The sequence below is a fragment of the Atractosteus spatula genome, chromosome 3 (genome assembly GCF_055471065.1).
Source record: "Atractosteus spatula isolate fAtrSpa1 chromosome 3, fAtrSpa1.hap1, whole genome shotgun sequence".
NCBI classification, from domain to species: Eukaryota; Metazoa; Chordata; class Actinopteri; order Semionotiformes; family Lepisosteidae; genus Atractosteus; species Atractosteus spatula.
Window position 1 is genome coordinate 76852199 of NC_142708.1, and position 22340 is coordinate 76874538.

The following is a 22340-nucleotide window of genomic DNA, read 5'->3' on the forward strand; positions in this document are numbered from 1 at the left end:
GTGTGCACTGCTGATCCTCAGGCCCCCGTGCTGACCTAGTCACTGCCTGTCAAGATGTTGCCTCCGTGAGTCCAGTCCCCATGGAGTCCTCCCTGCTCCAGGCACCAGAGGCTCCGTTCCCGCACCCAGCCTGAGTGTGACAATCCCTTCAGGCCAGGGAGAAGGCAGCGCTGTGGTACCTGAAACTGATTTCAATTCTTAATTCTTAACAGTAGGTCCAAGTGTTTTGCTGGCCTTTTCGTTACTTGTCCACAATGTGTAACTGAAAACTGTCAGGTCAACTCAAACCCCTCTAGATTCTTCTCACTGATCAACCCTGCCAGGTCAGTACCGTTAGTCGGTTGGTGAGCTAAGGTGTCCGAATATGAAGACATTTTTTTCAGCTGGCCCTGTCCCGGTCAGTGTATTCTGTGCCAGCTGGTGTGACGGTTTGTTCTCAGTGAGCACATTTTGAATTCTTACACAACACTAATCCTTTTCATGCTGCACCTTTGCTGGTGTTGCTTTACTGTTTCCTGTTCATTGTCTATTAAAACACTCCACTGAAGTCAGTTCTTTTTAAAAGTGTTATGTTTTTGCCGATGGAAGGTCTAGGGTAATATGTAATAGGTTTGTAAAGTAATCCTGTGACCATTTAGCCCGAAAAACCTTTTCCAAACATATCACCAAATAAATTAAAATTATTTTATTGTTTCTGGCGTTTTTGCTTCTTGCAAACACCCTGACTTTGTAAAATCCTGTCTTAAAATCACAGAAGTGTCCTGTGGCTTGTGCAGAGATCTTCTGTTGCAGCCTGTTGGTGGGATTCAGTCAGTGTCAGTCAGCGGTCCTGATGACGCACTGCGGGGGGTGTGGGCGCCCATCACCCAGGGGTCTAATCCTGACTGCCACCACAAGTATGAGCTGCTCTCCGGGCAGCAGACCCCATTTCCAGCAGGCCTGTGGAGGGGGGGGCAGCTGAGGGCCTTGAGTGACATCCAGTCTCCCGAATGTCATTAGACACTGTGCAGTCTGGGGTTGTGGGGTGAATTATGCCATTTTCTCTTTAGTACAGAAGCCGGGAAGACTCAGTGCAAAGTGCTATGGTTTGTTTTGGGCAATTGGGATCTGTATGCAGCCCCTGTTTTGCACAAACCGTACAGCAGAAGCAGGAAACTGCCATGTAACTGTGCTTGAGTTTCGTGCACCTGCCCGGGCACATTCCCTCAACGTAAAGGGAGCAAGTCTGGAACAGACATGCGGTGTTAAGTGCAGAAGCCCTGCAGCCCTGCCTGGAGTGGTTTGGACAGCTGTGCGGTGGGATTCTCATCGGTTCTTCTGCTTTAGCATGAGGGGGTTTGAGCCCAGGAATTGCAGCAGGCAGAGCTGCACTGACCACGCTGAGGATGCCTTGTCCTTCTGTGGAGTGGATCCCATGTCAGTGAGGTAGGCTTCATTTAGAACAAGACAAAAATATACTGTTGCAAAGAAGATACTGCTGCTCTAGAACCACTCCAGCTAGATGTATTGCAGGTCTTAAGGGAATGTGCTACACTGACAGGCTGAAAGAACTGAACCTTTCTGCTCTTGAGCAGACAAGACTGCGAGGGGACCTGTTACAAGTACTTAAAGGCAACAACAGAGTCACCCCTGAGAGCTTCATGAATGAGCAGTCAAATATGAACCAGGGGGCACAAGAGGACACTGTGTGCAAGTGAATTTAAATCCGGTACCAAAAGGGTAGTGGGTGTATGGAACAAGCTGATTCTCTGGTCGGAGGAGATCCTGGGATCAGCCAGGTGGCCTCAGGTGCAGAGCGATCAGGCTGCTCTCCCCCTGCTGTAGTCTTGAATCTGTGGGAATGGGATTCTGGGGCATTAATCACTCCTGCCGTGCAGCCCCTTGGCACTGGTGGGATGTGGATGGAAGGGGCCGCAGGGATTTCTGTGGCGGGCTAGGAGGGAGGAGGCAGCGGCGCTCGCTGGGCCTGTGCTGCTGCAGCGATGCTCTGCGCCCCCCTTCGTCACCGGGCGCAGGAGCACCGAGCGGGGCTCGTTTATCTCGCTTCCTGTGCTCACGGCTCAAATGGGTTATTTTTGTAAACTCTTTCCGAGCAAAACTAACTTGAACACTAAAACCACAGTTTGACCCTTCTCGGAAGTCTGATATCGAGAATCCCGTTCTGCAGCTTCCCTCCCAGGCAGGGGCAGATAGCGCGGGGCTGTGCCCTGACCGCGGGCGGCCGAGCGAGGGGCAGGCCGGTGGCACGGGAGAGCCGCGTCATGCTCACGCCCCCCTGCGCGGCACAACGAGACGTTCCAGGGTTTTCTAAGGTGTTTTGATTGAATTGATTTACACCGACGATGCTCAGAAAGGTGAAGTTATTTTTGATCCAGAGCCCTAAAACAAAGCAACAAGAATGAAATATCCAGCACCTGGTATAATCTCAACGCGGGAGAGGTCCAGCGCAGTGATCCGAGCATCTAGCCGTTTCTCAAAAGGAGTGAGGGTATCCTGTTCCACACTCCCACAACCCATTGTGTAACGATCTGCTCCATAATCTCTGTTTTAAGTGCACTGCCCCTAAGCTTTCAGTGTCCTCTGGCTAATGCTTGACTGATGACTGTGCCCTGGTGTACAGTGGCTGAGGGCTGTGGGGAGGCAGGCTGGTCGACAGCTCTTTAGCCGCCCTTGAATGAACTGTGCACCACTGTGGCCCTGGGGAGGCATTTCAACAGGGCGGCAGGGGAAGAAATGACTCACTTGCGTATTGTCTGGCACCCTTTGCCATTACCTGGCAGCACATGGAAACGACTCTGAGTCTTTTATTTTCTCTGAGTGCCCCTCAGGCCGCAGGGGTGTGGGCGCAGACCGGGCCCGGAGAACCAGCGAGCTGTGGATCCATCTCCCTCTCCGGGAGCTGTACTGCAGCTGCACTGCTAGCGGTTGAGAAATCATTCCTCTCCAGGGCAGGGGTTTGTCTGGGGCCTGCTTGTTGGCATGTCTGATTCTATCAAGCTGGATCCTTCTCTGCGTCTTTAAGTTTACTCTTGTGGAGAGTGTTTTTTGGGGAAAATGGACAAATGTTTCCTGCGCTCTGGGGGTGCTTGACCTCGAATGACCTGAGCCCCTCCCGCAGGCCCCTGCCCTCATGCCTAGGGTCTGCTCAGGGGGCCGCAGTCCTCAGTCTCTGACATAGCACCCTTTTCAGTCTGCTTGGTGTGATCCAGATGAGCTTTGGAACGACACCCTAATTTTCACTCTCATATTCTAAGCAAATGTTCAGGAAAGCTACTTCTCATTAAATGAGGTTCTGGTTGTTTCAGGTCACGAGATCGAAGCGAGGCTGTAGTTTTAGAGCGCTGGTTTTAAAGGGAATGATGACCTTCCCCCTGTCCCCCGACAGAGTGACTGCTGCGAGGGCCAGTGGGTCAGGGGGCATTGAAAGGCGCTTCTTCTATAAAGTCCTGGCAGGGACACTGTTCCTGGTTCAGGTTTGCTGGTTCTTCCAGCCGGCCGGGCCCAGATCTGTTGGCACCGGCACCGGCCACCCTCGAACACCAACAGGACAGCTCTCCTGCCTGCTGGACTGACCGGAACTAGAACTGGTATTGGAACTGTCCTGGGACACCTCACCAGCAGGAGTGTTGGGAGGAGGGTGGGGTATGGTGATCAGAGAGGGTGCTAACACCCTGATGGGGGTGCCAGTGTTTCAGATTGGGGTTCTCCTCTAGTGAACCCCCGAGGGGCTGGGAGCTGTTTTTCTTTCTCCTCTCTCTCTGTTAAACCTGCATGATTGTTTTTCTTTCACACCCTTCTTGCTGGAGATGTTATCGCAGCTTTTTTGATGTTCCGAACCAGCTGCCTCCAGGTCATTCATGTGGGCGTGTTCGCTCTCGCCCCCCGTGCCCCCAAACCAATCAGATCCTTCCTTGAAGGAGCTGGGCAAGTGAAAGCAGAGTCCCTTTGCTCCCCGGCTGCAGCGCGGCGAGCGCTGGGGTCTGTGTGGGTTCGAGGGGTGTGAGTCCTCTGTCGGGTCTGCACGTGCGCCGGGCTGCGTGTTCTGGTCCGGGAGCTCCAGCATGGTCCTGCGGACCTGACCAGGTGAACAGAGCAGCCCAGCTCTTAGGAAGGGTCACAGACGAGAGGAGACATTGGCCTGTCCAGCCTGTTAGCTAGTTAGGAGCTAATTAATCTCGGGATCTCTCTGTGGTCTCTTCAACTTCAGCAATGTACCTGGGTTGCCTGTTCCAGATTCGCACAGCCCTCTGTGGAGGGAAGTGCCTCCTGTTCTCAGTTTTACGTGCATTTCCACGTGTGAGACATGCGCCATTTCTGTGCTGCTGAAAAGTGGTTCTTCGCTGCAGCCTCTAGTGATGCCAGATCAGTTGGCATTAGCAGGGAGCAAAGCCTGAGCTGCTGTTAACCAGAGGCAGTTCAGTTCCAGCTCGGAGCAGCAGTGAGAGGTGGTACCAGCTCTGAACAGAGGAAGGGGGTGATTCGAATACAGTAGGGAGGCTGCATTCTGGGGTTCCATTCCAAAGAACCCCAACTCCATTGTTCTCTCTCCGCTGGCTCTTCTTCTGCTGGTGCTCAACCCAGTTTGGGTTTCCCACGTCCTAGCCAGCTCAGCTAAGCGCCGTGTTTCTGCTTCCAGCACATGAGTGTTGTTAAGAAACCTGATCTGAATTTATTAGAAAAACCACTACAAGATGCACAGTGGTATAGCGGGAGGAAGACCACTTCAATTAGGTTATGTGCAAGATCGTAGCATGAACATGAGTTTTCATAAAATTGGGTTCATTGCATGTTACCACATGTATGTACACGGTTACTCGAGGAGAGTGCTTTCACCCCCCTTGTATATCGATGTAGATGTTCCTGCGTGTAGGGCTGGGGAAGGAAAGGGTTAACATGCCTGCCTGCTCTCGCTGGCACACTGCCTGATGCACACCTTCCTCATTCCAGGGCTTTATAGCCCCATCTGAAAAGACTCCTGTGACATCACTAGGCCGACCTGCCCCAACTCCGTTGCTGGGGGTGACGGGTCCCTGATTGGTGGAAGGCGTGTGAGTGGAGGGAGGGGGGAGGGGACTCTTTCCAGCTGGCTGGGAACTGTGTACAGTGCGACAACAGGGACACATCAGTCATGAGTTACAGAAAGTCGGCTAATAACAATGTGCCGGAGCTAATCACAGGCATTTAACAGGGGAGGTCGTAAACCTCCAAGATTAGGACAGAAAGGATTGTTAAAAAATTTGATTAAATAGCCAAGGTGGGAGGGTTTGAATGACGGTGACATTAGCTGTTAACGAGTTTTTTCAGTGTGAAGATTGTGGTGTGGAGGTAAATGTCAGGCTGTTTCATTCAGATGAAAAGTTCTTATTGTAATGGAGCCATAAAGGGACTTTTATCGAAACGAGCATCAGCGCCTCTGCTCAGTGACCTGGCTGGCGGTGCTGCTGTCCGCTGTGTGAGAGTCGGGCAAGTTCTGGCTTGGAGTTCGTGGTCGTCCAGAGGTCAGCGTGGTGAAAGCAGAACCAGCAGAGCCACCTTCCTGCAGACGTCACTTGATTTCTTCAGTACGTCAGCGTCGGAGGCTTGTGAGATGTAGGTCTGAGTACGAATCTTAGTACCTGTTAAAGTGCATGTCTCCCTCAATCTGTCTTCCCTGTCATCCGCTGTGTCTTGTGTTTATGTTTAGTACCTCAGAACATGAGAGCAGTTCCAGACAAGAGGAGCCATTGGACTCATCTGGCCCATAGGTAGTTTGTCATGAATTAAACCCAAATGGGTTCATTTAGGTGTCGACTTTAATAACATGGCTGGGCAGCTTGATCCACACTCCTACCAGTCTGTGTGTACAGAAGTGCTGCTTCTTCTTGTTTGAAGTGCTTTTAATTGCACATTCACACAGTTTCCACTTGTGCCTGTTGGTGTTTTTCCTTGACAAGCATTACCTCTGGGGTCCAGTGATTTAGAGTAGCAGGTGGTTTAGCTCACCTTACATTTGCTTCTTTGCTGCTTCGTTCCTCTTGCAGTTTTTTCGAGATGATTGTAAAACGCAGCTGTGAAAGTCACTATATGAGATATGGGCGTGGTTCCGAGCATCTGGAATGCAGCTGTTCCTCAGTAGCTTTGGCAACAGTAAATATGCACCCGAGAGCTTCGTTTCTTTTGGTCTACTGACTGCGCCGTTGTGTGTAGCTGTGAACGAGTGCCGTGTAGATCAGTGCCTTCGTTAGCGAGAGACTGAGAGCAGGCTCCTGCACGTGCTGTGGGACCTGGGTGTGTCCCACACACAAGTGTGGTTGTACAACCTGCTGCACCTAGCACCTCTCAGCTGGTTTGTGCCTGTAGTCAAGACATGGGAAGGTCTGCTTCATCAGTTTGCTCTGGGTGCATCTCTCCCCAGGGGAGCCGAGTTACTGCAGAGCATGTGAGAGTCAACCCCAGTGGCGTTGTTCTGATGGAGAGCTTGGGGCCCGCTCTGTGCACGCAGGCTGCCCTGAGCGCCGGGCTGGTCCTCGTACAGTTCACATGGAGCACCGTCACCGGCCGACGACACAGGAAACGGGCGGCTGGCTGAGATCCATGAATCCCCACACAGTCGCACACTGTCATATCCGGCTTAATTGGTTGCAGGAGTCCATGGTGCAGTGCTTCCCGTGTGCGAGAAGGAGCGCGGGAGAAAAGAGGCAGCAGATCAGCCTTCCTCTCACAGTGGGAAGTTCTTTGCTGCTCTGTTCCTGCAGCCAGGGCCCAGACTCAGGTCCCAGCAGAGCTCAGGCCTGAGGATTCGCGAGCTGCGAGAGGTGGGGTGAACCTGTGTGAGCCGGGATAGGGAGCAGCCCTCGATGAGTTACCCGTGGGGCTGTGCCCTTCAGCCTTCGCGGGATTCCAGGTGTTGTGGTTCAGTGTGGCCCAGCCTAGCGGCCTGTGAGCTCATGCTCTGTTTCAACCCAGCTGTGGAGCTGCTGCTGCTGTGCTGAGACAGTGGAGGGGCAGGCGGGCCCGCTGCTGGAGCTCCAGGAGCCCCATCTGCCCTGTGGGTGAGGTGGACAGGTGCTCTGTAACGAGGCTGGGGAGCCAGACAGGTTCCCAGCAGCCCTCTGGTACATGAGAGAGAAGCAGACCTCAGTGCAGAGTAGTGTGTTATCGCAAGGGAAGCCGTTGTGTTTTGAGTAGATAGACATGTATGGGACCAAAATGTTTAGAGAGTGATTACAAGACAAAAGGGCTCTGTTGCTGGCAGCAGGAAACTAGCAGCTCTGTTCTAAAGATAGTTGAAGGAATAGGAATTGGGAGCCCTCTGAGCTCAATGCTGCCACCTTGTCTGTCTGCCAGTCTAATGGACTGCATCTCTGCACAGGGGATTGTGATAATCCGGTTTTCTGGAAAACTCAATGGGATCCTGCAGCGCCAATCCTGCAGGGAGTGCGCGGACTGCATGTCCACTGAAAGCAGAGCTCTTCTCCGAGCGAGTGACCCGCTGGGTCGGGTCGGGTCAGGTGCTGCCCCAGCTGCTGCTCCTCGAGCTGAGGCCCTCGAACGAACGGGCAGCACACCCTGCGCGCCCCTGCAGCGGCCCTCCAGATACCGGCTGTGATCCGGCTGTCTCGGAGCTCCCTGTGGGTGATGTTTCTAATCGTGGAAGTCGAAGCAGACAGTCTTCTGGTGACTTGTGTTCAATCCTCCTTCACTGTGAAGTTTGAAAGTTTTGGCAACTCCACGTGCTGAGGCGTGTGCAGACCTGACCGCTGCTGGTGACTGGACACTGGTGACCGGTGTGGGAAGGGCCCGGGGCAGAGCAGCGATGCAGACCCGGGGTTCGGCGAGAGCAGGGACAGATAGGAAACCCTCCCAGGCCAGGACACGATGTTCGGAGCAGCACTGGTTTACTGAGCAACTCTTGGAGATTAGCTTGTTAGGTTTGTGGTAACACTTCAGTTTAGATATCCATTGTACCTGTCTATAAACATATTGGTGACGTGATAAACAGTTCTGTAACATTAGGGGTGTGTTCCACGCTGCGGTGAGGATTAGGGTTTTGCCCAGTGGTCGAAGGCTGGTACAGGCAGTGCCTGCGGTGAGGTGCCAGCAGTTACCCCAGCTCAGGATTAAAGGAGGGGAGTTGCCCATCACTACACACTGGTATTTAGTTTTCCAAAACAGCCCCCAGTTCTGGTCCATCCGGACACACCGTTGGGGGGTGGATCCTGCTAGCACCTGCTCCCATTGCTGGTCTCCCCGTCATTCAGATGGGCCGTGTTGCCTGCAGCTTCGCTCTCTTCAGCCCACACAGTCCAGGCTGCTGATGGGAGCATTCTGGGATTGCACTAAAGGCTGTGACACCCTAATCCTGAGGTCCGTAATCCCTGATCAAATCCCTAGTGGATTACACGAGCCTGTGTTGTAGTGCGGTGCAGAGCTGGGGCGCCGGCTCTGATGGGTGAAGAAACTGCGTGTGCGTGCTTGAGTGAGTGCGTGAGTGTGTGAAGTGTGCGTATAGCAGTGTGTGTGTGCGTGTAGGAGTGTGTGTGTGTGAGTATGTGAATGTGTGTGCGAGTGTGTGCATGGTTAGTATGTGCGTGAGTGTGTTGTGTGTCTGTTTGTTTGTGAGTATGTGAGTGTGTGTGAGAGTGCAGGCTGTACTGGTGGGTTTGCGTGTGGAATCCAGGCCGTTGGGATAGGGGCTTTCTTCACAGAATTGCAGAGCAGAACTGCGATCAGAAGTGTCTTCCTGAGCGCCTACACAGCTGACAAGGCCGGGGTATTTACTCAAGTCTGCCCCCACCCCCACCTGCACCCCCCCAGCCCATTAGAGAGCTTCTAGTGCGGTGAATGTGCTCTGTAGGCAGGCTCCCGCGCGGCCCTGCCGCTGCACTAATGCAGGCTGGGTCCCCCGAGAGAGCGAGGGGGAGGGGGCCCAGCGCTGGCAGTGCATTAGTGACATTACAGCAGCGGCAGGCTTGCTGCAGTGGGCTCGCTCCGGGATCTCCGGCGCTCGATTTCCTCTTTCATATCACATCAGGAAGCACTTCATTCGCAAGACTCCCCCTCCGAAATGGCTACTCCTGCACTGTGGCTGATTGATGGCGATCAGGCGAGGCCTTGAGCCCCTGTCTTCAAGTTAGGGTTTATTCAGATCTCTTCCCCAGCTGTCTGGGTTCCTTTCTTACTGGGGGAGGGGATGCTCGATGGGATGTTCTGCTAAAACATTGGGATTAGCTTTTGAATTTCAGTTTGAGAGCTGGGTTCTCTGTCATTGATGAAGCACATGCGGTGCTCAGGGTAACAGAACATTCCATTCCGCTGTCTGCCCCTGCCTGCTGAGCTCCACAGGGATCTGCCTGCCGGAGTCTCCCTGCTCCCACATTCCTGAAGTACAGATAAGAGCACCAGAATGCAGCTTTTTTTAGGCATGCTCTATCATCTTGTGTCCTTTATAAGTTCACTTTTATTTCTGAAATCTCCCATTGGAGAAGGTACTATCTCAGATCAGAACACAGCTCTCTTCCCACTTGCAGCCTAATTGAAGGGATTTGTAGTTGATTACACTCCTACCCACACCTTTTCAATCTCAAAAACAGGCTTTGTGCCTGAAACAGCCTGTCATTTGCACACTGCTCCTGCTCCTATCAAACACGAGTTTTGACAAGTCTGCGCAGAGCTGGGGTCTGATCCTGGGTCCTGCGCAGGCCTACAGGCGAGGGCTGCGTCTGCGACTGCACAGAGCAGCTGCAGGCTGGCCCCTCCCTCCTCCTGCTCCTTCCACTCTAGGCCTCAGGAGCATTGGGCTGCTTGTCATTTGGCATTGCTGCATGTCTCCAGAGGGTCGTTCTTCTCTGCATGGGCAGCCTTCATGCCTGAGGAGGTGGCGGTACGATCTTGTGGTGCCCACGCCTCTGTGGAAACTTAAAATTCAAAGACACCACTTCGAAGAAGGAAAGTAGTTAAAGTGTCTTAATTGCAACATGTCCAGTCGTTTTGAACAATTCCACTCTGTGTGTTTCTTCCAGATCACCCAAAGATAATGAGACATTGGAGAGCCATCCTCTACAGGCTACAGCCTCTCATGCGGTTTGTACTGCTGAAGCAGAAATTAACATTTCAGCCAGACTAATTAGTTAATGTTATAACTTCACACATCTGTCTGTGCAGATTCACTCTGATTGAGTCAGTGTGCTTGAAACATCTAGCATCTGGTGCTGGCTGGAGAACACCAGCTCGTGGCTGGGTAGGGGATGCTTCACCTAATCGACTAATTTCATATGCAGCGCAGGTGGTGAAAATCAAGAGAGAAGAAGGTGTTTTACAGGCGTAGATGAATCGGATGCTGAATGGACCAGTTATCTTCCGAGAAAGCCCTGTCCCCAAAAGCAAATTCCCAAAATTGTAGTCTCTTGTATGACGAGTTGGTAAAATGATCCTTTGCTGTAAAAAGTCATTTTGTCAGGTTGATTGCTAATTGTGAAGTGTACAAGGTGCTGTAATGAATTTTCAGGTCTGTGTGAATTTTCACTTCCGTTTGACTCCGATTCTTCCAGGAGACCTCTGGGAAGAACGATCCCGTCCTGCAGTCAGCTGATGCCTGCGATTCCTTCGTGCATCAGCCCGAAATTCTTCAGATCCAAAATCGAGCCTGCTTAGTGAGCAACTGGTCATGAACATGCCAGGAGAGTTGAAATAATTTGAATAATCTGACAAATTCTTTATCTCCTAAATGAGACAGGGCTGTGAAAGTTTGACACTGAAGGACAGCAAAAAGTCAGAGCTCTGCAGAACAGTGCACTACTGATGCTTTTGCCAGAAGAGTGTTCCCATTTCTCAGTCAGCGTGCCCAGAGCATGTTGACTGTTACTGCTGTGTTAAATGACTAATAACCAGCCGTGGGCACTGATAAAAGCAGCACGAAGGAGGAGTCCAGCCGGACAAGTCTTTATGGAAGGCAGAGTAATTTTGTCAGTGAAACTTTGCTGCCGGAGAAAAGAAATTGAGTTGATCTGGCTGGACACTGATCTGAGGTGCTGGAAGCCACTTGTCAGCGCTGGTTGTGCCCCCTGTGGGGCTGCAGTGAACAATGGGGTCCCCTCCCCTCAATCTTTGGGAAGTTTCCAGTAAGTGGCAGGACTCTGCGCCGTGATTTTGTGACAGAGGAGGCGTAATAATCGCTCACTAATTACACAAAATCCTGCAAGCTCAAAGATGAACTTGCAGGAGTGAAGCATGAATAAACCGTGCCTGGATTGGCCTTCTTAATGCACAGCTTTATCGATCTGCAGGTGTTCGCCTTGCCTGACCTAGATCACCTTCTGGATATTCATGTGTTTTTGTATTTTTGTCTGAGTTGTTCTTGAATGGCTGTAAGACATCCAGTTCTGCGTTTTTGTGGGGCTGCTAGTAAATTAGGACTTTCCCACAGGAAATTACAGATGTGCATCGCGCTCAGCCCACATCAGGCTACAGCTGGAAGCTGAACCCTTTCCCACATGGCGGTGTGAGCAAAGCAGTTGTTTTCCTGCTGCACAGTGATTCTCACAGCCTTTTTATTATTGTTGAAGAGGAGTGACTCCATGAGCTGTCTGCGCAGGTCTCTACTTGGCGAGCATAAAAAAAAAACAAAGACCTGACGAGGCTGTGCTCTGCGGTTTCTGGCATACCCCCCAAACTAGAAGTCCAGGTTTTTATCCAAGCGGGAACTGGAGATGATGTTTCAAATCTGCAGCTTGTCTGCGCACTGCGTTCCCTCTAGGCGCGCCGGCGTTTCTGTGCTGGCTCGGCGCGAAGGTGGAGGGGGGTCGGGAGGGCCACTGTGGGGGGCGTGTTCCCACAGGCCCGCAGCTCTCCGCTGGGGCAGCGCCGGGCATGATAGAGCGTCTCCAGATGATCTCATTGGGGTCAGCATGCTGACTTAGAGCAGAGCGGCCCGTCTCTCCCGGAGGGGTCCGAGCTCATTAAGGGCCGCTCCTTGTGAGTGAGTGTAAATGCCCTGAGCAGCTCCAGGTGCTGAAGGATGAAGAGGTACTTTCCTGCCTTATTCTGCCCTCCCCCCAATCCTAACTCAGCGCCCAGGGTCGTTCCTGAGTGACTGACAACATTATGTCATCGACGCCTGAAGACGATCAACTCTGAAGTGGGTTGTCAGATAGTTACAAAATGAACTGCACAGGTTTAATGGCTGCTCCCCTCCTTCCCCTGGTTTGGTGTGGTCCTTTTTCAACCAGAAGTGAAGCCTTGAATGCCGGACCTGGTTCCAGCTGCCTGAGGCCTGAGGAATGTGCAGCTTCAGTTGTGGAGGAATCTCCCTTCCTTCTCTGCTCAGCACAAGCTGCCCGCGTGCTCTGCTGGGGCTGAGTGGGGAATTGTGTGCAAGGAGTCTTTTCTTAGATGCAGCATAGCGGCTGGAGTCTGGAGCAGCCTGCGCCGCACAGAGTCGGTTCCTTTGATGCGGCCTTGGTCTAGTTGGAAGCCTGCCTGGGTGTGCGTTTCAGCTTCAGCGCCGGCTCTGTGAGGCTGTTAAAATAAGCTGCTCAGAGATGAAGGGAGGCTGTGAAAATGGCATCATTTGAGCTGCTGCTCATCCTTCAGAGGATTGTCTGGTTGGGGTTGTTTTCTTGTATGGGATTAATGTAGCTTAATGTAGCTGGTCAAGTGTCACCTACTGTCTCAGTTATAAATGTAGCAGTAAACGCTTCATCAGAAAGTGTAGCAGCTCAGGACTTGGTACAGTAGTTAAAGGTGGGTCTCTTTCACATGCTGGAACTAGCTCAGTATCTATGAATAGCCTCTGGCAACAGTTCAGTCTCCAGTTTCATCTCTGAGGAACTTGACTGAACTGCCCCATGAATAAACCTGCTCACTTCAAATTTTCTGTCAGGGAGGGAGGTCTGCTGCTGTCCTGACTGTCTGTGACCCGTCTGGAATTCCGTCTGCGTTCTTTCTGTAGGAGATATCGGCCAAGTGTGAGCTTACAGCAGCCCTGTCCACGGCACTCATAAACATATCCGGTGTGTCTGGTCATTTGTGGGTGTCGACCACCAACAGCCCCAGGAAAGGTTGGGTACACCCTCTAGTGTTATTTGGCCCAGCATGAAAACAGAGAAGAGACAGTTTTGCTTAATTCCTCAGGAATTGTATTCAGCCGAACAGCAGGGTAGTTTACTTTCCTTGGGAAAAAGAGTTGTTGTCAGCCCGCAACACATGTCCTCCTGCTTTCCACATCCAGGAACCCTGGAACACCTGTCCCGCGTCTCTTCACTTGCAGTCAATTCTCAGCTCCTGTGTTCTGCTATTTGGTTTAGAACAGCAGTATTTTGAGCCGACAGGAGAGAGTGAAACTGTAAAAGTGGTAATATTGGAGCTTAATGGCACACAGTCCATCTGCTCTTCATGGGGGCTGGGGGGGAGCCTTTAATGACTCACAAATGCTGGCTGCCAGTGGTCTATTACGGGCTGGTTGCGAGGAACGAGTTGTGGTACAGTGGCCATCCAGGAAACAGGCTGTGCAGTTTGATACTTGATGAAGCTTCACATCTGTGTTGTCTCCTTTAGACTTGTGCAAAACACAAAGTGACGTTTTCTGTGGCTAACCGAGTTGTAAGTTTGAGCTGAGGATAATTGTAAGTTGGCAAACATGCATGGAGCATTTGACAGCTTAAGATACGTTCTCCATTAGTTTGTGCTATCTGGCAGCAGCAGGTCTGACTGGAACCTCTGTCATCACTGTAATGCTGGTATCGCCTTCAAGACTGCTACAGGAATGCCAATCAGCTGCAGACTGCACTTACTTACCACTGCTCCTCTCCTTTCTCTCCTCAGGGACAGATCCAGGCTCACCAACACTGACACCCCCTACGCTGCTTCCAGTGCTGCAAGAAGACGCTGTCGTGGAGAAGCGATGGGCCACACTAGAGCACTTGCCTGCCTGCACTCCTAGTCCCAGCAGCCTCTTCCTGTTCCCCCCTTATCCTGCCCTCCCTCCCTCCCTCTTTCCCCTTTTCTGTCCCTCTCACCCAGCCTTCCGCGGGACAATAAAATAAACCCCCTGGAATAGGATCACAAAGCTAGCTGTGAAACGGAGGAGGTTAAAACATTTGCGAGGATTAAAAAGTTGCATGGAAGCGCAACACGGCCTCCTCTTTAGAGCTTTTGAGCAAGGCAGGATGAGCGACAGAGCGCGATGATGATGGCAAAAAAGCAAGATGCCCGGACGCCCACGTACAACTTGGTTGTGGTGGGGCTGTCCGGGACGGAGAAAGAGAAAGGGCAGTGCGGTGTGGGCAAGTCCTGCCTCTGCAACCGCTTTGTCCGTCCCAGCGCCGACGATTTCTACCTGGACCACACCTCCGTGCTGAGCACCAGTGACTTCGGGGGAAGGGTGGTCAACAACGACCACTTCCTGTTCTGGGGGGAAGTGGTGCGGCCGATGGAGGAGGGCCCCGAGTGCCGGATGCATGTGGTGGAGCAGACGGAGTTCATTGACGACCAGACCTTTCAGCCCCACCGCAGCACTGCCCTGCAGCCCTACATCAAGAGGGCTGCGGCCACCAAACTGGCCTCGGCAGAGAAGCTGATGTATTTCTGTACGGACCAGCTGGGCCTGGAACAGGACTTTGAGCAGAAGCAGATGCCTGAGGGCAAGCTACAAGTGGACGGCTTCCTCCTGTGTGTGGATGTGAGTCGGGGGATGAACCGCAATTTTGACGACCAGATGAAGTTCGTCACCAACCTCTACAACCAGCTGGCCAAGACCAAGAAGCCAGTGGTGCTGGTGCTCACCAAGTGCGATGAGGGTGTGGAGCGCTACATCAAGGACGCGCACACCTTTGCCTTGGCCAAAAAGAATCTCCAGGTAGTGGAGACCTCAGCTCGCTCCAATGTCAATGTGGATCTGGCTTTCCTCACGCTGGTGCAGCTCATCGACAAGAGCCGAGGCAAGCCCAAGATCATCCCCTACTTCGAGGCGCTGAAGCAGCAGAGCCAGCAAATTGCCTCGGCGAAGGACCGCTATGAGTGGCTGGTGAGCCGTATCGTGAAAAACCACAATGAGACGTGGCCCAACATCAGCCGAAGGATGCAGAACTCTACAGAGTACAAGGACTACGTCTACTTGGAAGGCACGATGAAGGCCAAGAAGCTCTTTCAGCAGCACATACACAGGCTCAAGCAGGAGCACATTGAGAGGCGGCGAAAGATGTACCTGAGCACCCTCCCCCAGGCCCTCAATACCCTGGTCCCTGAGCTGGACGACATTGACCACCTCAGCTGGCCCGGGGTTCAGCAGCTGCTCAGGACAAAGAGGGACTTCTCTACTTGGTTTGTTGTGCTAGAAGAGACACCCTGGGAGGAAACGTCACACATTGACAACATGGAGGACGAGCGAATCCCCCTGGATCTTCTGGACACCTCAGCCGCTGAGCAGATCTACGAAAACCACTTGGAGCACCTGAGAAACGAGCGCAAGCGGGCGGAGATGCGGCGACTCTTCAAAGGGAGTCTGAACACATCCCCCTTCATCACAGCTGGCAAGCCCTGGGAGGAGGCCCGCAGCTTCATCATGAACGAGGAGTTCTACCAGTGGCTGGAGGAGCCAGAGTACCTGGATATCTACAGCCGGCACCAGAAGGAGATCATTGAGAAAGCCAAGGAGGACTTCCAGGAGCTGCTGCTGGAGTATTCAGAGCTCTTCTATGAACTGGAAGTAGATGCCAAGCCTAGCAAAGAGAAGATGGGAGCAATCCAGGAAGTTCTTGGTGAGGAGCAGCGATTCAAGGCTCTACAAAAGCTCCAGGCAGAGAGGGACGCTTTGGTCCTCAAGCATATTCACTTTGTTTATCACCCCACCAAGGAGACCTGCCCCAGTGGCACGCAGTGCGTGGACAGCAAAATCGAGCAGCTCCTGGCTTCCCGGTTTCCTACCCGCTACCCTTTCTTTGATACCGGGAACCAAAAATCCCACTTTGGTGGGGACAGCAAAGTGGACAAAATCAATTTGGTCATCCTGGGCAAGGATGGACTGGCCCGGGAGCTGGCCAATGAAATCAGGGGCCTGTGCACCAATGATGACCGGTACGTGCTCGACGGCAAGATGTACGAGCTCTCACTGAGGCCCATTGAGGGCAACGTGCGCTTGCCAGTCAACTCCTTCCACACGGCAACCTTCCACCCACACGGCTGCCTCTGTCTTTACAACTCTAAGGAGTCCCTCTCCTATGTCATGGAGAGTATTGAGAAGGTCCGTGAGTCCACCCTAGGCAGGAAGGATAACCACTTAGTTCAGCTGCCAATGACACTAATCCTAATCACCAAGAGAGGGGTTGGCTCGGTGGGCGACATTGGGGGGGAGACCACTCACAGCTTGATTGCCCAGGGTCAGCAAGTGGCCAGCAAGCTACAGTGTGGGTTTTTAGAACCAGCTGCCCCGGGCATGGGCTATGGGCGGAGTGTCAATGAGAAGCAGATCAATCAGGTCTTGAAAGGCCTGCTGGACTCGAAAAGGAACATGAACCTGGGTAGCAGCTCTCCGCCCCTCCACCCGCCACCGAGTGCCAGAGACTCTCACCACCAACAGAACCCAGAAGCTGACATGCGCATCGTGATGTGTGTGATGTGTGGAGACTCGTACGACGTGGAGCAGCTCCTGTCCCCCTTTCTGCAGCCCCAGCATTGTCGGCCTTCCTCCTTACCAAGCAGTGGGACCTCGGTCCTCCTGGAGCTCTCTGTGGGGTGCCAGCGGCAGAGCATCGAGCTCCTCATCCTCTCCTACCACTCCTCCTTCAGCTTGCGCAAGAGCCGGCTGGTGCATGGCTACATCACAGTCTACTCCGCGAAGCGCAAGGCGTCCCTAGAAACCCTCTGTGCTTTCCTCTGCGAGGTGCAGGACATCATTCCCGTGCAGCTGCTCGCCGTGGAGGACGAGCTGAGCGACCACGAAATCACCAGGGACCAGCTGGCCCAGGGGGAGGAGTTGGCCCATGAGATTGAGGGGCGCTTTACAAGCGTTGCATGTGGAGCCGGCGGTGGACAGCACACGATAGACTTGTTCCAGTCCTTCTTCAAAGAGGTGGTGGAAAAGAAGACCATCGTGGAAGCCACCCACATGTACGACAACGTTGCCGAGGCCTGCAGCACCAATGAGAGCATGCACTCGCCCCGGGCTGGCTCGCCCAGCCCCATTACAACCCTGCTGGACTCTGAGGATGATGTGGAGCCCTCCCCGCCCTACACCACACTGCGCGAGGACAGCACCCTGTCCTCCTCCCATAGTGGGTCCAAACTGCCCGATACAGAGGCCAGCGATACCTTCTCCGTCATCTCTGAGATCAGCGCCTTCGAGAGCAAGCTCAACAACAAGGTGCCTCCTCAAGTCCGGCCTAAGCCCACCGTCAGCTTCGACTTCCGCAAGGTCAGCCTCACCTCCTACATGGACCCCGGTGCCAACCGCCGCTCGCTGCCTTCCGCCGTGACCTGGACGCCGGGCGGAGACGGGGGCTATGACCCCAATGACTACGCGGAGCCCATTGACGCAGTAGCCAAACCCCGGCCCACTGATGAGGAGAATATCTATTCCGTGCCCCATGACAGCACACAAGGCAAGATCATCACCATCCGGAACGCCAACAAGGCGCACTCCAACGGAGGGGGCAACGGCTCGGACAGTGAGGCCGACAGTAGCTCCCTGGAGCGCCGGCGCAAGCTCTCGTCCGTGAGCATCAAGCCCCGCTTGTACCGGGACCGCTCCAAGCGGCTGGGCAAGTTCAGCAGCTTCCGCACCAGTTTCTCCATCGGCAGCGACGATGAGCTGGGTGGCCCGCCCAAGATGAAGTTGGAGGATGACGGTGGCGTCCTCAAGGGCGACAACTCCATCATTGAGATAGAGGGCGAGGACCCCAAGAGGAGGAACATCTTAAGGAGCCTTCGCAGACCTGGCAAGGTAACATCAAGCGTCTTCAGTAGAGCCTTTGTACATTGTGTATGGTGGGAGCGAGGCTGTGGGTAGATGTGGTTGGTGTCACAAGTGTTAAAGAGAAGCAGTCGGGTCCAGCCAGGTTCTTTGGGATACTCCAGAACAGACTGGCATCCCCTCTACAGCTTGTTTCCATAATTTTAGTTAAATCTGGGATTGGGATATAAACAGTTTTTGTCACAAATAGGCAGGTCTTGATTGGCTGCGAGCTCTGCTCTCATACAGAAGCCATGTTTTAGATGAGATTTTCAGTTCATGACTTGTGTTCTAGTGAAGGTCCTAAGAAGCCCTTTTCTGACACCCTTGTTCAAGTAATCAGGCTCCCACTGATTAGCCTTCCTGAATCTTCTCATCTAGATTAATCTATTAAGTGAGTCATTCTCGTAAGTGGGTGTAAGTTCTCCGGGATCCTCTGGGCTAACAACATCTCATGTGAGGAATCATTTTAATTCTTTGCATGCTGTGTGGAGATGGTGCATGACAAGATATGCATCCACTAGCTGCTCGGTTCTTGGGCACGTTGAGCAGGGGTGTGTGGCGCAGGGTGCAACTCCAGCAGAGAAGGGGAGAGTGAGGTGCTGTGATAAGGGGGTTCTTGCCTGCTCGGGGCAAGTATCACAAGTTCCAGTGCCCCTGATCCACACTCTGTTGATAAAAGGCTGCCACATGTTTTCATTTGGTTTCAATCAGGAGTCGTGATTGAGCCTTTGAGATTGTGGATCAAAAACAGAGAAAAGTTTCAGAGAAAATAAGCGCATCCTCAGATTTTTCATTGGGACCAACTTCTGTTTTTAAAACTGCGACGTCTAGCATTTCCCCAGTTAATCTTTCATTCAGGGGTGGTGGCAAGTATATTTCTCAAGCACCTCCTTTCCTCTGTCTTGTGGTTTCATTCCAGGCAGACATTAGTATTCTTTGAACTCCCCAGTGTTCTCACTGTGCAAGCTTCAGCTCTCTCAGCCGCACGCCGGCTGTCTGAAGACGTGGGCCTCTCCGAACGAATCTGCACTGCGGGCCTGTGTTGTGGGAGGCCTGCAGGAGACACAACGGGCTTAATAAGACTTTGCTGGATCAGGCTGATAGCCCCTGCAATCCAGCAGCCTCCTCGTTGCAAAGTGTTGAGCCGTGAAATCAGAGCTTGTGTTTTCCACGGGAGGTTTGCGAATGAGACAGGCGCCCATTCAGCACGGCGGCGGGTCTGAGCCACAGCTGTGTCCAAGAGGGTTGGAAACACACCTCTGACTCCTAGCAGCTCTTTTCTGGGGAAAGGCTGGAGCGATCGGGCAGAGCACAGCTTCCCTCTCGGCCTCTTCCCACCTTCGAAAGCCTTTTCGAACTTTTTGTCCCTCAGAGCACGTCCTGTAGTTTTGTATTTTAGAGAACAGATTTCTGGGAACCATGGCTCTTTGGGTTCAGTTTTTAGATTGCTTTTATGCCAACTGCCTCACAGCAGATTCAGAGCCTAATGAGTTTTCTCAATTAAAGCATCAGAGAAAGTTATTAGCAGCAGTTTAGTTGAGTTCTTGTCGCTCTGGAGCTGAATAAAGCCTTTTGTTCCGAACAAATCCATTTTGTGCCACTGCCAAGACTTTTTACCCTGCAGCCTTCAGACTTGATTTATTCATGTATTTCTGTCAGTTTAACACATCCCAGCAAGCGGAGCCCCAGGAGCTCGGCCCCCAGTCTCCACTGCGGTCGGTGTGCCAGAGCGGTTGTGGGCGGAATGATGCCTCTTGGTGTACGAAAGGCTGCAGGTGAACTTGGCAAAAGGAGGGCGGGTGAGCCTTGGTGTGCCAGGAAGAGACGGGCATGTAGACATGTAAGCTTTTGAGGTTTCCACCTCACACTGAAAGTCACCTGACTATACAGGGGAAAGACCCCTGCAGTGCAGGTGGTAAACAGTTTCTCTCAGTGTACTCAGCAAAAGGGTCTCAGGAGATTAAACCAGGCTGGCGCAGAAATGGCAACACCTCATGTTTCTCATTCTCTTTGTTGCAGAAAACGAGGCCCAAGCCACGACACTCCATCTCCAAGCCGCTGGAGAGTAACTATTTCGGAGTGCCGCTGGTCACCGTGGTCTCCCCCGAGCGCCCCATACCCATCTTCATCGACAAGTGCATCAGATACATCGAGGCCACAGGTGGGTGCAGCACACTTCCTGGTGACTGGGGACTGTGAACTCGTGCAAGTGTGACAATGAGTGCGAGTGCACACAGATCATCAAGGTAAGGAGCTCAGCCGGTCTGTCTGCAGTCCGGGTGCTGAACAGAAGTATAGGTGCTCTGGAACAGCCTGGCCAACTTGTCAGCAGGTCAGCTGATCTCAGTAGATTGATCTTCGACAGGAAATCAAGAATCAGAAGGGATTGTACCCAAACACTCCAGGGTCATATGAGTTTAGCAAGGATGAGAAATAAAAGCCTAGCATTCTCTCTGTGTTGGATCTCTGTGGCTGCTGCTATGTTCCCTCGGAAGATTAACAGGGCCGTTTCCCTCTGTAAGCAGCGGGCTGCCACATGAAAGTCTTCCTCTTGCCCGTTCTGGAAAACATTGGGCAAACTGTGAGGTCAGCGATCTGCTCTGCGTGCGTCTGTCCTCCTCCTGTTTCCTTGTCATGGGAGTCATGCACGTCTGACTGACTCTTTTGGAGTCATGGTGCTGCTCCGTGGTTTAGAATCAAAGGAGACCATGCGGGGGGGGGGGGGAGGTGTTGTGTCAAGTCCGCCACGGCCAAACCGGACACCGCAGCAACAGCGCTGGTGCTGCTGATGGCCGCTGAGTTCCGCGGCTAGGACAACAGAGCTCCAGACTGTTAGAATCTGTTCATTGATGTGCTGGAGACTGAAGGAGTGTCAGATGTGAACTGATTGTTGTGAACGATGAGCCTTGGGTTGTGCGTGCACTGGCTTGCTGGGGTGCTGGACGTGCCTGTCTGCCCTGTTCTGGTTGAGCGCTGGTGAAAGCTCTCTGCAGGGGTACAACACCCCCCAGCTCTTTACAGTGTGCCCAGGTGGCCCAGGCGAATGTGCACGGAGCTCTTGTGCACCCTGGCGCACACACTGCGTGCGCTGGTCCTCCTGGTGACAGTGCCAGGCTGCTGGACATGGCTGATGAAACTTATTCGATAATGGATGGCAAACGCAAACTGATATAGCAAGATGAGTGATGTCACGAGATGCAGTGATGGCTCTGGATTTCTATTTGGAGGGTCATGGGTTTAAATCCTGGATGGGGACACAGATGTTGTTTCCTTGAGCAAATTACTGTACCCTCTTTACTCCATCATCCCCAGCTGTGTGAATGGACACTGGAATGTGTCTGTAAAATGGGTAATTATAGCTTCTAGATGTTGCTTTGGCTAAAAGACAGGGGGATTATTATGAATAATGAAAAAGGAATGCAATAATAACAATTACTCAAATGCAGCTTGAAAACAACTGCAAGAACTTTACTGGGATTGTTCTTTTAATTGCATTTTTGAGCAATACAGAGTTCCCAAATTAGTTCTGTATTAAAGTTTAGTGTTTGGTGTAGTGCTGTGTCTTTCAACATTGGATCAAGTAAAGTCAATCCCGTGCTGAAAAACAGAAAGAATGTTCCTGTGTCAGACACCTGAAGACGGGTTCTCTCTGCTTTCCAGTGTGGAATTCACCTCTACTAGTTCCTCTGCAGCCAGCGCACGCTGACGCCACTCCCCACCTCTGCAGGGGGAGGCGGGGGAGGCAGGGAAGGAAGGGCCTCTGCTGGAGGAGGGGGGGGGGTAGGGCCTCTGCTGAAGGAGGCGGGGGAGGCGGGGCCTCTGCAGGGGGAGGCGGGGGAGGCAGGGCCTCTGCAGGGGGAGGTGGGGGAGGCAGGGAAGGAAGGGCCTCTGCTGGAGGAGGGGGGGGGAGGCAGGGCCTCTGCTGGAGGAGGGGGGGGGAGGCAGGGCCTCTGCAGGGGGAGGCGGGGGAGGCAGGGCCTCTGCAGGGGGAGGTGGGGGAGGCAGGGAAGGAAGGGCCTCTGCTGGAGGAGGGGGGGGAGGTAGGGCCTCTGCTGAAGGAGGCGGGGGAGGCGGGGCCTCTGCAGGGGGAGGCGGGGGAGGCAGGGAAGGAAGGGCCTCTGCTGGAGGAGGGGGGGGAGGTAGGGCCTCTGCTGAAGGAGGCGGGGGAGGCAGGGCCTCTGCAGGGGGAGGCGGGGGAGGCAGGGCCTCTGCAGGGGGAGGCGGGGGAGGCAGGGAAGGAAGGGCCTCTGCTGGAGGAGGGGGGGGAGGTAGGGCCTCTGCTGAAGGAGGCGGGGGAGGCAGGGCCTCTGCAGGGGGAGGCGGGGGAGGCAGGGGAGGCAGGGCCTCTGCAGGGGGAGGTGGGGGAGGCAGGGAAGGAAGGGCCTCTGCTGGAGGAGGCGGAGAGGGCAGGGCC

General features: G+C 53.3%; 1 protein-coding gene across 2 annotated transcripts in view; it reads left to right on the forward strand.

Annotated features, from left to right (window-relative positions):
• Positions 1–22340, forward strand: part of arhgap35a (Rho GTPase activating protein 35a) — a 53278-nt gene that overhangs the window by 15866 nt on the left and 15072 nt on the right. Inside the window, exons 1-3 of one of the 2 annotated variants that reach the window (XM_088912281.1) lie at positions 5518–5589; positions 13801–17914; positions 19946–20087. In XM_088912281.1, the coding sequence (XP_088768407.1) occupies positions 14162–17914; positions 19946–20087 (3895 nt within the window). In that variant the 5' untranslated portion in view covers positions 5518–5589; positions 13801–14161. Of the gene's footprint in view, positions 1–5517; positions 5590–13800; positions 17915–19945; positions 20088–22340 lie in introns of those variants that run through there. The other variant, XM_088912280.1, reaches the window with a different exon arrangement.